Genomic DNA, 12,734 nt, shown 5'->3' with positions numbered 1-12,734 from the left:
CTTTGGTCTACTGGTAGAGCACTGGGGAGGTGCAATCAGTGTACAAAGGAGATCGCTTACAAATCACTGGTGCAACCGGTTCTAGAATACCACTTAAATGTGTGGGACCTGTATCAAATAGGACTAACAGGGGATATTTAATGTATCCAGAGAGGGGCAGTATGAATGGTTTGTTTAATCCATGGGAGAGTGTCACAGGATACTGACGGAACTGAACTGGATGATTCTTGAAGACAGACTTAAACTACCATGAGAAAGTCTGTTAACAAAGTTTCGAGAATTGGCTTTAAATGATTATTCTAGGAATGTACTACAACCCCATACATATTGCTCACATAAGGATTGTGAGCATAACATTAGAATAATTATTGCACACACATAGGCATTCATACAGTCATTCTTCCTGCACTCCTTATGTGAATGGAAAAGGAAGAAACCATAATAACTGGTACAACGAGACATACCCTCTGCCATGCACCTCACACTGGTTTGCAGAGTATAGGTGTAGATGTAGAATGGGAGCTGCATCAAATCAATCTTTGGCAGAGTTGGGGAGTAACACCATTACTACTAACAGTTACTTTTCGAAGTTAACAGTTTGTGATGGCTTTATTATTCCCATAAAGTAACTTCACACATAAGTGAGTTACTCTTATAAGTAATGATTTAGTGGTTTTTATTTCCAGATATAAGGTTCTCCTTTAGTCTAGGAGCAGGGGCAAGTTGGTTGTGGTTGGGACTCCTTTTGCAGTCTTCACGGTCTGTGACCCCATGACCCCCCCCCCCCCCCCCCTTTTCTCTTCCAGTTTTTAGATTTGGTCTCACCTTTTATGCTTTTACTGCGAGTGTTTAATGTTCATTCTTTTATAATTTGACTCCTCTGCTCATGGAGTTGGAATAATTTAAAACACTATGGAGGGAGGCCTGAGAAACAAAAAGGAGGGCACTGTGAATGGCTATAACTTTGGTGAAAATACACTACATGATCCTGGCAACAAATGGTGCTCAAAGCCAGTAGGAGACGTGAAAGCGTATCCCACCTTATCATTAGTCTTACAACCATCAGTGTAAAAGATGGTGGCACCCTGGAACTCTGCAAGGCTGGCACATAGAAGATGCTGGTAAATCACAGGAGCAACACAGACCTTAGGACCCTGGAAGAGATCGGTCCCAATCCGTGGTCTAGGCACCGCCCAGTGGGGGGGTATGGGAGGAAAGACACGGGGTGCCGTCCAGTGAGTGCAGATTCCGGCAGAGGCTAGTGAGACGCATGCCAACCGGCAATATCACCCTTGAGCGGGTGTTAAGAGGGAGACATCCCTCACTGGCGAAGAGCGTAGGGTACACCGGATGGTCAGGGAATCAGCGAATGGTGACTGCGTAAGAAACAAGGAGTTGGCTCCGTCGGATGTGTAGAGGGGGAATCCCTGCTTCTGTGAGGAGATTATCAACAGGGCTAGTGAGAAAGGCACCAATAGCCAGACACAACCCACAATGATGGACAGGGTCAAGGAGTTTCAAAGTGGAAGGAGCTGCTGAGCCATAAAGCTGACTACCATAATCAAGTCTGGACAAAACCAGAGCACGGTAAAGATGGAGAAGAGTGGAACAGTCTGCACCCCAAGATGTGTGTGCCACGAGGCAGAGAGCATTAAGCTACCGCATGCATGTAGTCTTTAGATGGCAAATGTGGGGCAGCCATGTCAGCTTGTTATCAAAAATAAGGCCCAAGAAACGGGACTGCTACATTGAGGAGCTGGTTGCCTAAATAAAGTTCAGGATCAGGGTGTACTGTGGGTCGATCACAAAAATGCATAACCCACGTTTTGGAAGGGGAAAACTGGAAGCCTTGGGCGGTGGCCCACACAGAGGCCCATCGGATGGTACCTTGTAGCTGGTGCTCGGCAGATGCCACAGAGTGGGAGCTGCACCAGATGCAAAAATCGTCAATGTACAATGCCAGGATAACCAGAGGCCCAACAGAAGTCACAAGCACATTTATGGCAATGAGGAGGAATGTGAAACTTAGCACAGAACCCTGTGGGATACCATTCTCCTGAATCTGAGGATTGCTGAGAGAAGTGCCAACTCGAACCCGGAAGAGCTGGTAAGATAAAAACTTGCCAATAAAAATCTGGAGGGGACCATGGAAACCCCAGTCATGGAGGGTAACCAAAACGTGATGGCACCAAGCCATGTCATACACCTTATGTAGGTCCAAGAAAACTGCAATAAGGTGCCGGCAGTGAGTAAAAGCCTGTCGGATGGCGGAATCCAGTTGGAGTAAATGATCACTTTGAGATTGCCCTGCTCAGAAGCCACACTGATATGGTGACAAAAGGCCCTGAGATTCGAGTACCCAACATAATCTAGAGTTGACCATCCTTTTGAGCAGTTTACAAAGCACATTCGTAAGGCTAATGGGTCAGTAGCTGCCTAGAGACGTTGGGTTTTTCCCGGGCTTAAGGACGAGGATAACTATACTGTCTCGCCATTGTGCCGGAAAAGCACCCGTGAGCCAGATCTGATTGAAGACCCTGAGGAGCTGTTGCCTCTGGGGAATGTCCAAGTGTTGAATCATGTGATTATGCATGGAATCTGGCACTCGTGAAGAGCTAAGAGCCTGCACCAGTTCCCATTCAGCAAACGGTGCATTATATGGCTCAACGTGGTGCAGGATGAAATGGAGGGGGGTCTGTTCAAGTCTACATTTCTGCTGGAGAAAGGTAGGAGGATAGGAAGCGGACGACGATGCAATCACAAAGTGTGTCGCAAGGTGTTCCGCGAGGACCAATGGATCGGTGCACAGAGTTCGTTTGAGGGTAAGACCCTGGACAAGCTGACCATTGCTGGCGGCCCAGAACGCTACGGAGCTTTGACCAAACCTGCGAGAAAGAGGCATACGTCCCCAGGGAGGAAAAACAGCACTCCCAGCATTCATTTTTACTTCGCTTAATAAGGTAATGAGCCTTAGCTCGGAGATGCTTAAACGTGAGGATGTTGGTCTGGGAGGGGTTTTGCTTAAATCACTGCGGCGCTCGTCGGCAGTCCTGGACAGCGACTGCGACGTCCTTGGTCCAGCACGGTACTGGCCGATGACGAGGAGGCCCTGTGGATAGGGGGACAGCAGTGCCAGCAGCACGAAGAAGAGCGGCAAAGATGCCTTGCACGACTACATCAATGGAATTCGAGAGGGAGGTGTCAAAGCAGATAGCAAACCTGTATAAAGGCCAATTGGCCTTGCAGAATGCCCAAGGTGGGGGCCTGTCTTCCTGGCGCCAGCAGGGGAACGAGAATGTCACTGGAAAGTGGTCACTATCACAAGGGTCATTGTGGGATGACCAATGTAGGGAAGCCACGAGGGCAGGGGGAGGAGATTGTGAAAAAGCAGAGAAGGTGCCATGAGTGGCACTGATGTGGTTGGGGGAACCATCATTGAGGAGAGACAAATCTAAGTCCGTGGTAAGTTGATCGATAAGGAGACCCTGACCCATTGAAGTGACACTCCCCCACAGTGGACGGTGGGCGATGAAATCCAAGGAGGAGAAATGGGGGTGGGAGTTGCTGGTTTAAGGTAGATAGTGGAATGTAGGCAAGTGGCCGACCTGGAGGGAGATAGACATTGCAAAGGGTGATTGCCGGAGTCATTTGCACTCTCACCGCTATTACTTCCAAGGTGGTATGTAAGGGGATCCAGTCACTAAGGACATCAGAGCAAACCAAAGTGCAGACCCCACCAGATGCTATCCCAGGGTCATGTCCATTATAATTATCCAGGCTATTATGCCGTGGTCAGTTGATGAATTCTGTGTCAAGTCCCAATGTTTCGTTCCCATCTGCGGAGGACATCTTCACGGGTGTCTGTAGCTCGATGGAAGGTCCAACACACTCACTGGCTCGCTAGCGGCCATGAAAGACTACATTTTAGTATCCCAGGATCATCACAGTTCCGATACCCGATAACCACAGAAAGTTGGAGAGTGCTCATCACAGAAATGCGTTTCTTGTCGAACAAGACAGAATGCAGAATAAGAGGAGACAAGATGTTGCAGTTCCGGTAGGTGGTGATAGTATCCGTTGCAGTTCCACTGGATGTTAATGTGGCACGAGTCCAAGGCAGGTATGAAGGAACCGAGGAGATGGTCAGGTCACTTTGTCAGTAGTTGTCACTGACAAGGATGGGGTGACACCCATAAATAAGATGGCAGACTCAGGTTGCTAGAGGGGAGTTGGCACCGGGGGGCACCTTGTCGTGGGATTTATGCCCAAGACTGCGAGCCTGGCCCTCCTCCTATGGGGTAGCCAGGGAAGGGAAGGCTGCCAGGTCATACAAGGCAGCATTAAGGATCCTTCACCATTCGAAGAGAGAGCCGTGTGAGAATTGCCAGATTTTTGCAGCTTGATACGCTTCATGCACCAAGCACTCACTTGATACCACCCACTCCAACTAGGGAATCTCCCCATGGGCACCATCCAGCCACAGCAAGGTCTGTTGGCACGGCGGCTGTTGCCAGGAGTTCTGATGCTCCAAGAAGACAAGCAACCACTCCTTGGCATACACAGGGAGGGAACAGCTCAGGTATCAGTAGAATGATCGTTGTATTGTCAGGGGGCTCAGCTGTATTGGTACATAACAGCCCCACCACATGGACTGGCTACATGTGCTGGTGACCCAGCAAGGTGGAAGGAGGCTACAGTGGGGAAGGGAGAAGGAAAGGGAAGGGGGAGAGGAATCCGCACCGTAGATGCTAGGGAGAGAGTTCTTCCCCATATGGGTCACACTAAAAGCAGGAAATTTTGAAGTGGAGGTCAAACCTCAAGTGCGGACAAACACCAAAAGAGTGAAAAAACAGGCAAAAGGAACAAAATTGCAGCCAATACAGGAAACCAGAGGAATAGCCAGGTTGACATAAATCAGAACACAAAGAGGGGAAGAAAGTGGCGACAAGGAAGGATCGAGGATAGGGAGGGAGGGAGGGGGCAGGGAGAAGGGAATGCAGCATGGGAATGAAGAATGAGCTGCAATAGCTCAGGGCCCTGTGTGCGCCACGCACGAACTCATGAAAGAACAGTGAGCCCCCTGGGGGATACTGGAACTGGAGCAGACTGTGCAAGCGTATAGACTTCACTAATGGCACAGCACTATTTCTCTACTGTTCCACACTAACAGCACACCGAGAAAAATGAACACTTTAATCTTTCCGTGTGTGCTCTGAATTTTCTTATTTTATAACAATGATCATTTCCCTCTGTGTAGATGGGTGTCAAAATATTTTTGCAGCAGAACATTGGAGATTGAAATTTTATGAAAAATGCTTGCCCCAACAACAAATAATTCCTTTGTTTTAATGATTGCCACCCCAACTCATTTATCATATCCTCTCTCTCTCTCTCTCTCTCTCTCTCTCTCTCTCTCTCTCTCTCTCTCTCACACACACACACACACACACAATTTTGCAATAATACAAATGAACTGTTCTGATGTGAACTTTTTCAATGTTCTCTTTCAACCTATGTGGTAGGAAAACTATACAACACAGCAGTACTCACACAGAGGACAGACAAGCATAGTGTAGGCAGCCTCTTTAGGCTGCCAATGAAATGCAGCCTTTGGTTTGCCTTCCCCCACAACATTATCTATATGATCAACCAATTTAAGTTGTTTGTAACTGTAGTGCCTAGGTATTTAGTTGAACTGACAACCTTTAGATTTGCCTGATTTATTGTGTAACTGTACTTTAATGGATTCCTTTTAGCATTCATGCAGATGACTGCACACTTTTCATTAGTTACAGTCAACTGCCACCTTTTGCATTAGGTATCTTGCCTAAATCATTTTCCAATTGTTTTTGATCTGATGGCTTTACTAGACAGTAAATGACAGCATCTTCCACAAATATTCCAAGAGGGGTGCTCATATTGTCTCCTAAATTATTTATATAGATTAGAAATAGTGTGGGGGGGGGGGGGCTATAACATTTCCTTGGGGAATGCCAGACATAACTTCTATTTTACTCTTTCTGTCAATTACTATTAATTATCTTTTCTGACAGGAAATCATGAATCGAGTTGCACAACCGAGACAGTACTCCATAGGCAAGCAACCTGATTAGAAGCCACTTGTGGGGAAATCTACAAATAAGGAATCAATCTGAGATCCTCTGTCCACAACACTCACTCATTACTTTGTGAGAATAAAGAGCTAGTTGTGTTTCAGAAGAACAATATTTCCTGAATTCATACTGTCTGTCAATAGATTTCTTTCTTTCTTCTTCTATTCCTCCTCCTCCTCTTGACGTAATTCATAATGTTTGGACACAGTTTATGTTCCAAACTCCAACTGCAAATCAGTGTCAGCGATATGGGTCTTTAGTTCATGGGATATTCTTACTTCCTCTCTTGGGTATTGGTGCCACCTGTGCAACTTCCCCGTCTTTAGGCATGTAAATTTTGTCAAGCGAGCAGTTGTATATGATTATTCAGTACAGAGCTATTATATCAGCATACTCTGAAAGAAATCAACACTGACCGGAGAAACGTGCATTTATTAAGCAATTTAAGCTGCTTTGCTAGAATGAGGATATTTACTTCTAAGTTACTTATTCAAATTCTGGAATATTTACTTCATATTCTATGGTGAAAAATTTAGAAAACTGTATTTAGTAACACCACTTTAGTGGCACTGCCATTAGCAACACTACCATAACTATCTTGCTGTGAAGCTATTGACTGTGTCTTGCTGCTAATGTACTTTACATACGAGACAGAATTGCTCTGGATTTTCTGCCAGATTTTGGCTTCATTGTGGAAACTATTACAATGAAGTTCAAGCTAAATTTCGAGCTTCTGTAAAACTTCACCAATCATGGAAATTTTATGTTCTTTTAAATTTGGCATGCTTTTTTGTTGCTTCTGCAACAGTGTTCTGCCTGTTCCGTTTAGCTTGGGGGGTCAGTTCTGTCTCTGATTTACTTGGTATAAATCCTTCTTTGCTGTTGATACTATTTCTTTGAACTTGAGCCACATCTGGTCTGCACTTTTATATTTAGTTTGGAAGGACTTGAGGGTGTCTATTAGGAAGACATAAAGCGAATTTTTATCTGGATTTTAAATAGACGTATTTTGCATTTATTTTCAGTGGGTTTGAATGTTACGGTATTCAGTCTTGCTACAATGACCTTGAGGCATCTACCATGTTGCTCTCTTTCTCCTTGGGATTATTTGTTTATGCAACCATTTACACTTCAAGTGGGTTCCTGAACTAATCATTCAAAATAATTTTTGGAGAAAGGCATGAAACAGCATCTGTTCTAAAAGCTAACTTCAACTTAAAACAGCTATTTTTGCCAATGCATTGAGGGTAGATTGAAGTCACAACTGTATGAGTACGGAAGAAGAAGAAGAAGAAGAAGAAGAAGAAGGCAGTTGGTTGTGCGATATCTGAATGCATATACAATAATGCCATTGACAAGTATGAGTAGATTACTGTTTCCATGGTTTTATATCCGTCTTCAGGAACCTCACAGCAAATTTGGCCCAAAAGTAAAAAAAGGACTTTTAATCTATGTATCAAAATCAGAGAAAGATTAACTGTCAACATTTCATTCAAAACCTCTTAAGGGGCTCCGGAAAGGCTCAAAATCATGAAAAGTTCAATTTTTACTTCTTTGCGTTTTCTGAATCTGCAGACTATTACCTTTTAATAGATATATAATTTATTCAATTCCGAAGACTACAACTATTTTTAAATTTTTTTTGAAATGTGTTCTACATGGGCATGACCCACTGTGGCGCTGTTAAACTGCTGTCAAATGGTGTTATTATTAACGTCCGTGTTCATCAGGTACATTTTAGTGATGTGAGATAAAGTATGTGTTGTGGCTAACCTGTGATGGTTCAATATATATCGCTGGTGTGATTGTCGATTGTTTCATGTTTATTTACACTGTCGTTATCTCGAAAATATTCGTAATTAATTCTGTTTCTTGAGTCTGTTTTGATGAAGTATAATAATGAGTAAAAGTAAAGTTATTAGAAATCCTCTGAAGGCTTTTAAGAAAAGGAGAAATGTTGGAAAGCCAAAGATATGTGTTATTACTGTAAACAATAAAGACGATAACCAAGTGAGTGAACCTAACCTCTCAAGTACACCTGCCCATAGCAGTCAAAGTGGGAAAGAAAATACTTCACAGAAGAAGCTTGGTTCAATGAGTGAAAACTATGAATGTTTTATGGGTGAATCGGATGTGAATGAAATATTTGATATGTCGGTTCTCAAAGGAATTTTTTCAAACTGTGTAAGATGTATTCATTGTAGTGAAGTTGGTCTGGAACTCTCCATAATAAAGCACATAGGACTTGCTAGTGAAATACAACTGAAATGTGATAAGTGTTCATACATGACCACCTTTTGGAACAGTTTTGCAGTAACTGCAACTGAAGAAAATGGTAGCAAAATCTACGAACACAACATTAGATTTGTTTATTCCTTGCGTTCAGTTGGTAAGGATGCTACTGCAGGTGCAATTTTCTGTGGCATCATGAATCTTCCAAATCCCCCAACCAAGTTTACGACCTATAATAAATTAATAGGGTCTAAAGTAGAAGATGTCTGTATAGAATCTATGAAGAACGCTGTGGAAGAGGCAGTAATGGAAAATAATGGTAACAGAGATTTGACTGCAGCGTTCGATGGTACCTGGCATAAACGGGGACACCCATCTCTTCATGGTGTAGTATCTGCCACCAATATGTATACAGGGAAAGTTTTAGATGTAGCAGTAATATCAAAGTATTGTAGATGTCCACAAAAATATAAAGGTACACATGAAAATAATTGCAAAGCTAACTATAGTGGCAGTAGTGGAGGAATCGAAGTGGCTGGTGTTGCCAGTATATTCCAGCATTCTGAGGCGTGTGATAAAGTGCGATATGTTAATTACCTTGGTGACTGTGATTCTAAAAGTTTCAAACATGTTCAAGGACTGAAGCCCTATGGTGATGATGTTATAGTGCAGAAATTTGAGTGTATTGGACACGTACAGAAGCGAATGGGAACAAGACTTCGGCGACTGAAAGCTTCGTACAAAAAACAAAAACTCAGTGATGGTAAAGGGTTGGATGGGAAGGGAAGGTTAACTGACAGTGTAATTGACGAAATACAGAACTATTATGGAATGGCTATTAGGCAAAATACACAAAGTGTTGACGAAATGAAGAAGGCTGTTTGGGCTCTTTTTTTTCATACTTCTTCAACCGATGAAATTCCCCAACATAGCTTGTGTCCCAAAGAAGAAGACAGGTGGTGTAAATATAACAAAGGATTGCTAACTGGTGAAGTGTACACTCATAAGCATAGTCTGCCTCATGCAATAATGGAGGTGATAAAACCTATTTTCAGAGACTTAGCAGCACCTGAACTGTTGAAAAAGTGTATTCACGGAAAAACTCAAAACCCCAATGAAAGTGTAAATAGTGTTATATGGTCGAGAATCCCCAAGACTGTATTTGTTGGAATAGAAACACTTCACTTTGGTGTGTATGATGCTGTTGCAACTTTCAATGATGGCAACATTGTAAGGTGCAAGGTATTTAGAAATATGGGAATGAAGATAAGTTCTATCATGGTACAAGCGATGCTTGCTTTAGACAAGGAACGCCTTCGGGCTGCAGACAGGGCTGTAAAGAGTCTAGAAATACAAGCAAGAGTAAACAGGAGGAGGAACAAGAGGAAGCTGGAGGAGGAGTTTGCAGAGGATGAAGATAATTCATCCTATGGACCTGGAATGCACTAAAAAGTTAATCCAATCTTTGTCGCTCGATTCCCAAAACTTTTATTTTCTCATACTAATTACATGTTTTCTAAGGATCTTCCAAACATATTTGTTTCAAACTTTCAGTAAATGTTACACAGTACCTTCTGCATAATTTAACACAGCCTTTCTCCAAAAAAAACTGCATATTTTTGAATATATAAATAAAAAATTGCAAAAAAATGTTGTGAATTTTCATTACAATTGAAAAAAAAATCATCTTTAATAACTGAACTAAAATTTTGTAAAATACCTGTGTTAAGTTGTAGCCCATATTCCAATAAATAATCTGTAAAAAGTTCAACTTCCTACCTCAAATACTTTGTGAGGAAAGATGTAATTTATAAGCGTTATTTTAACATTGCAAGTATAGGGCGTTCCGGAGCCCCTTAACAGCTGCAGAAAATAATTGTTTTTATTGGACCGTTGGCCAAGATATAATGACACCACTATTTTCAAGGAAGACAAAGAAAAGGTTGTTGATATAGCATAGATTCCACTTTAAACAATGAATGTTATTCAACTACTTGATAAAGAATTTTTTCAAGAATGGAAAGCATTTTTCACGAAATTGTTGCACAATATAATTTCTGATAACTTAATCATTTCAGGTTTATTAACGGAACAGTGTTCTTAAACTACAATAATTTGTCCATTGTCAGTTTGCTTTGCTATGTTTTACAAATCTGATTGAGTACGCATGGTACGCAGTGCAAGCAATGGCTGGGATCATTTCTTACTCTGTCCCAATTCTGTCTAAATGAATCTTAAAATTTATGTCAACTGTTTGAATGCATTAGTTTTTATTTTGTCAAGTGTGTCTGGTGCAAGGAAAAGTTTTTGTCATTCAAAAGACACTTTGCATTTTTGTAACAACCATAGGGAATAAACAAGGAATTTCATTAGTAATGTGGTGTCACTGCCAGACACCACACTTGCTAGGTGGTAGCTTAAATCGGCCACGGTCCATTAGTACATGTCGGACCCGCGTGTCGCCACTGTGTGATCGCAGACCGAGCGCCACCACACGGCAGGTCTCGAGAGACGTACGAGAACTCGCCCCAGTTGTACGACAACGTTGCTAGCGACTACTGACGAAGCCTTTGCTCTCATTTGCCGAGAGACAGTTAGAATAGCCTTCAGCTAAGTTAATGGCTACGACTTAGCAAGGCGCCAATTGTATCAGTGCATGTATATTACGAGTCTCATTTGTATAGTCAAGAGAGATGTATCACAAGGATTGATTAAAAGTTAAGTATATTCCAAAGCTACGTATTTTCTTTATAGTATTCAATACGTATCCTGTTCCAGACTTGACGCCAGTCGGCGTGTGTGTACGCGTGCCTTTCGGCTTCCTCCTCAGTGTGGCGTGACTAGCTTGTTACGCCACAACAAGTAAAATGTACAATATTAAAAAATTGTCATAAGAACGGTGCTAAAGGAATTATAAATGACATATGCAAGAAATATTTCATTTCCACAAACTGAAATCCTAACTGAGACAAGTTGTGTACAGTCATTACCTTGGTTTTATTTCCTCTGCTCGTCACCATTGTAAGAATTACATCTGCAATGAATTGAAAGTTATTTAAAAAATTAAGAGTGCAATATTATTTCTGGTATGATTTAGGTCCTTAAAATTTGTGTATGTGCACTCTGGATTTTTTTTTTCACTACACTTGTCACAGCTTCTTTTTCTTCTCCTTATTCTCATTCACCAATTTGTGCATTAGGAAGGAAGAGCTATACAAACTGCTGTTACAAGTAGTCCTTTGTGTGACAAAAATTAACTTTAACCTAAAAAAAACTTGCGTAGCTTCTTAGCAACTAAAATTTTGACGCTATGTTTCTTTCAGTGTGTTCTTCCTATGTAAGAAATTTCAGGGTAGATTTTGAAATGTCAAACTGGACCATTCCCTTGACAAATATCCTTGTCTGTCATACTGCAAGATATGCACCCAGGTGCTAATCAACTTGTTAATTGTCAGTTTCAATTTGAGTTCCATTCACCAATACCAATAAAATCATGTAACTGCACAGGTAACAATCAACCACTGAAACATCACAGAGAATGGGGGAAATTTTTTTGAAGGTAGTGTCACTAATGCTGACACTATATGCACTCTGTTATGAAACTATCAGTTTCATCAGTCACACTGTGCAATGAAAATATTTTACTTCTTGAAATATTCATTTCTGACCCCTGGTTGTTTATCTCAAAATACTTAACATACGATCAACTACCACTTATTTTAATTCTATAGATTAGGGATAACCATACATTTAAGTGCTAATTAAATAACTAAGATCAAGTTACTAAATTTAGTGATCAAACTCTTAGTATGAAAATAAGATGTTCTACAAGTGCAGGATGCTATTATTTTCAATGAAAGCAAAACTGTACAATAATAGTAAAATCTCATAACTTACCTCCACCATTGTAACAAATTTTGGATTCTCTTTAAGAAGTTCCCATAAAAGAGCTCCATCTCCACCACCTAAAATAATTATTTCTTTTCCTGCATAGCTCTCCTTGCCCCTCTGCATTAATGTCTCAGTGTACACCAGGTCACTTTCTGACATATCTTGATATGACAGAAACAATGTTATTAGTTTATGTTCAGTGTAAAATAAAATTACCACTACAACAAAATAAAATAGTAAAGCATTAATTTAATTTACACATCTAAAAGTAAATTATTTCTGACACCAACTTGTATTCATTGTTTTTTACATACTCTGAAGATCATCCAGAACCAAGAGATTTCCCAGGCTACGAGAATGAACGATCTGTATTTTCTGGTATGGTGATCTCTCTTCATACAGAACCTCATCTATGTCATACTCCAAAATACGTTCATCTGCAAAATGAAATTAATGATCAGAAATAAAAAGTGGACCACTTCTGTCTTTCTAAATAAG

General features: G+C 41.4%; 1 protein-coding gene across 2 annotated transcripts in view; it reads right to left on the bottom strand.

Annotated features, from left to right (window-relative positions):
• The window catches only part of LOC126203967 (spermine synthase-like), a 53,487-nt gene that overhangs the window by 30,138 nt on the left and 10,615 nt on the right, over window positions 1-12,734 (bottom strand). For both annotated transcript variants that reach the window (XM_049938383.1, XM_049938382.1), the window contains exons 4-5: window positions 12,551-12,673; window positions 12,243-12,397 (exon numbers count right to left, since the gene is read on the bottom strand). In XM_049938383.1, coding sequence (XP_049794340.1) covers window positions 12,243-12,397; window positions 12,551-12,673 — 278 coding nt within the window. The remainder of the gene's footprint in view (window positions 1-12,242; window positions 12,398-12,550; window positions 12,674-12,734) is intronic.

The sequence above is a fragment of the Schistocerca nitens genome, chromosome 9 (genome assembly GCF_023898315.1).
Source record: "Schistocerca nitens isolate TAMUIC-IGC-003100 chromosome 9, iqSchNite1.1, whole genome shotgun sequence".
Lineage (NCBI taxonomy): Eukaryota > Metazoa > Arthropoda > Insecta > Orthoptera > Acrididae > Schistocerca > Schistocerca nitens.
Note: the sequence above shows the minus strand (reverse complement) of the source record. Positions and strands in the feature narration are given on the sequence as shown.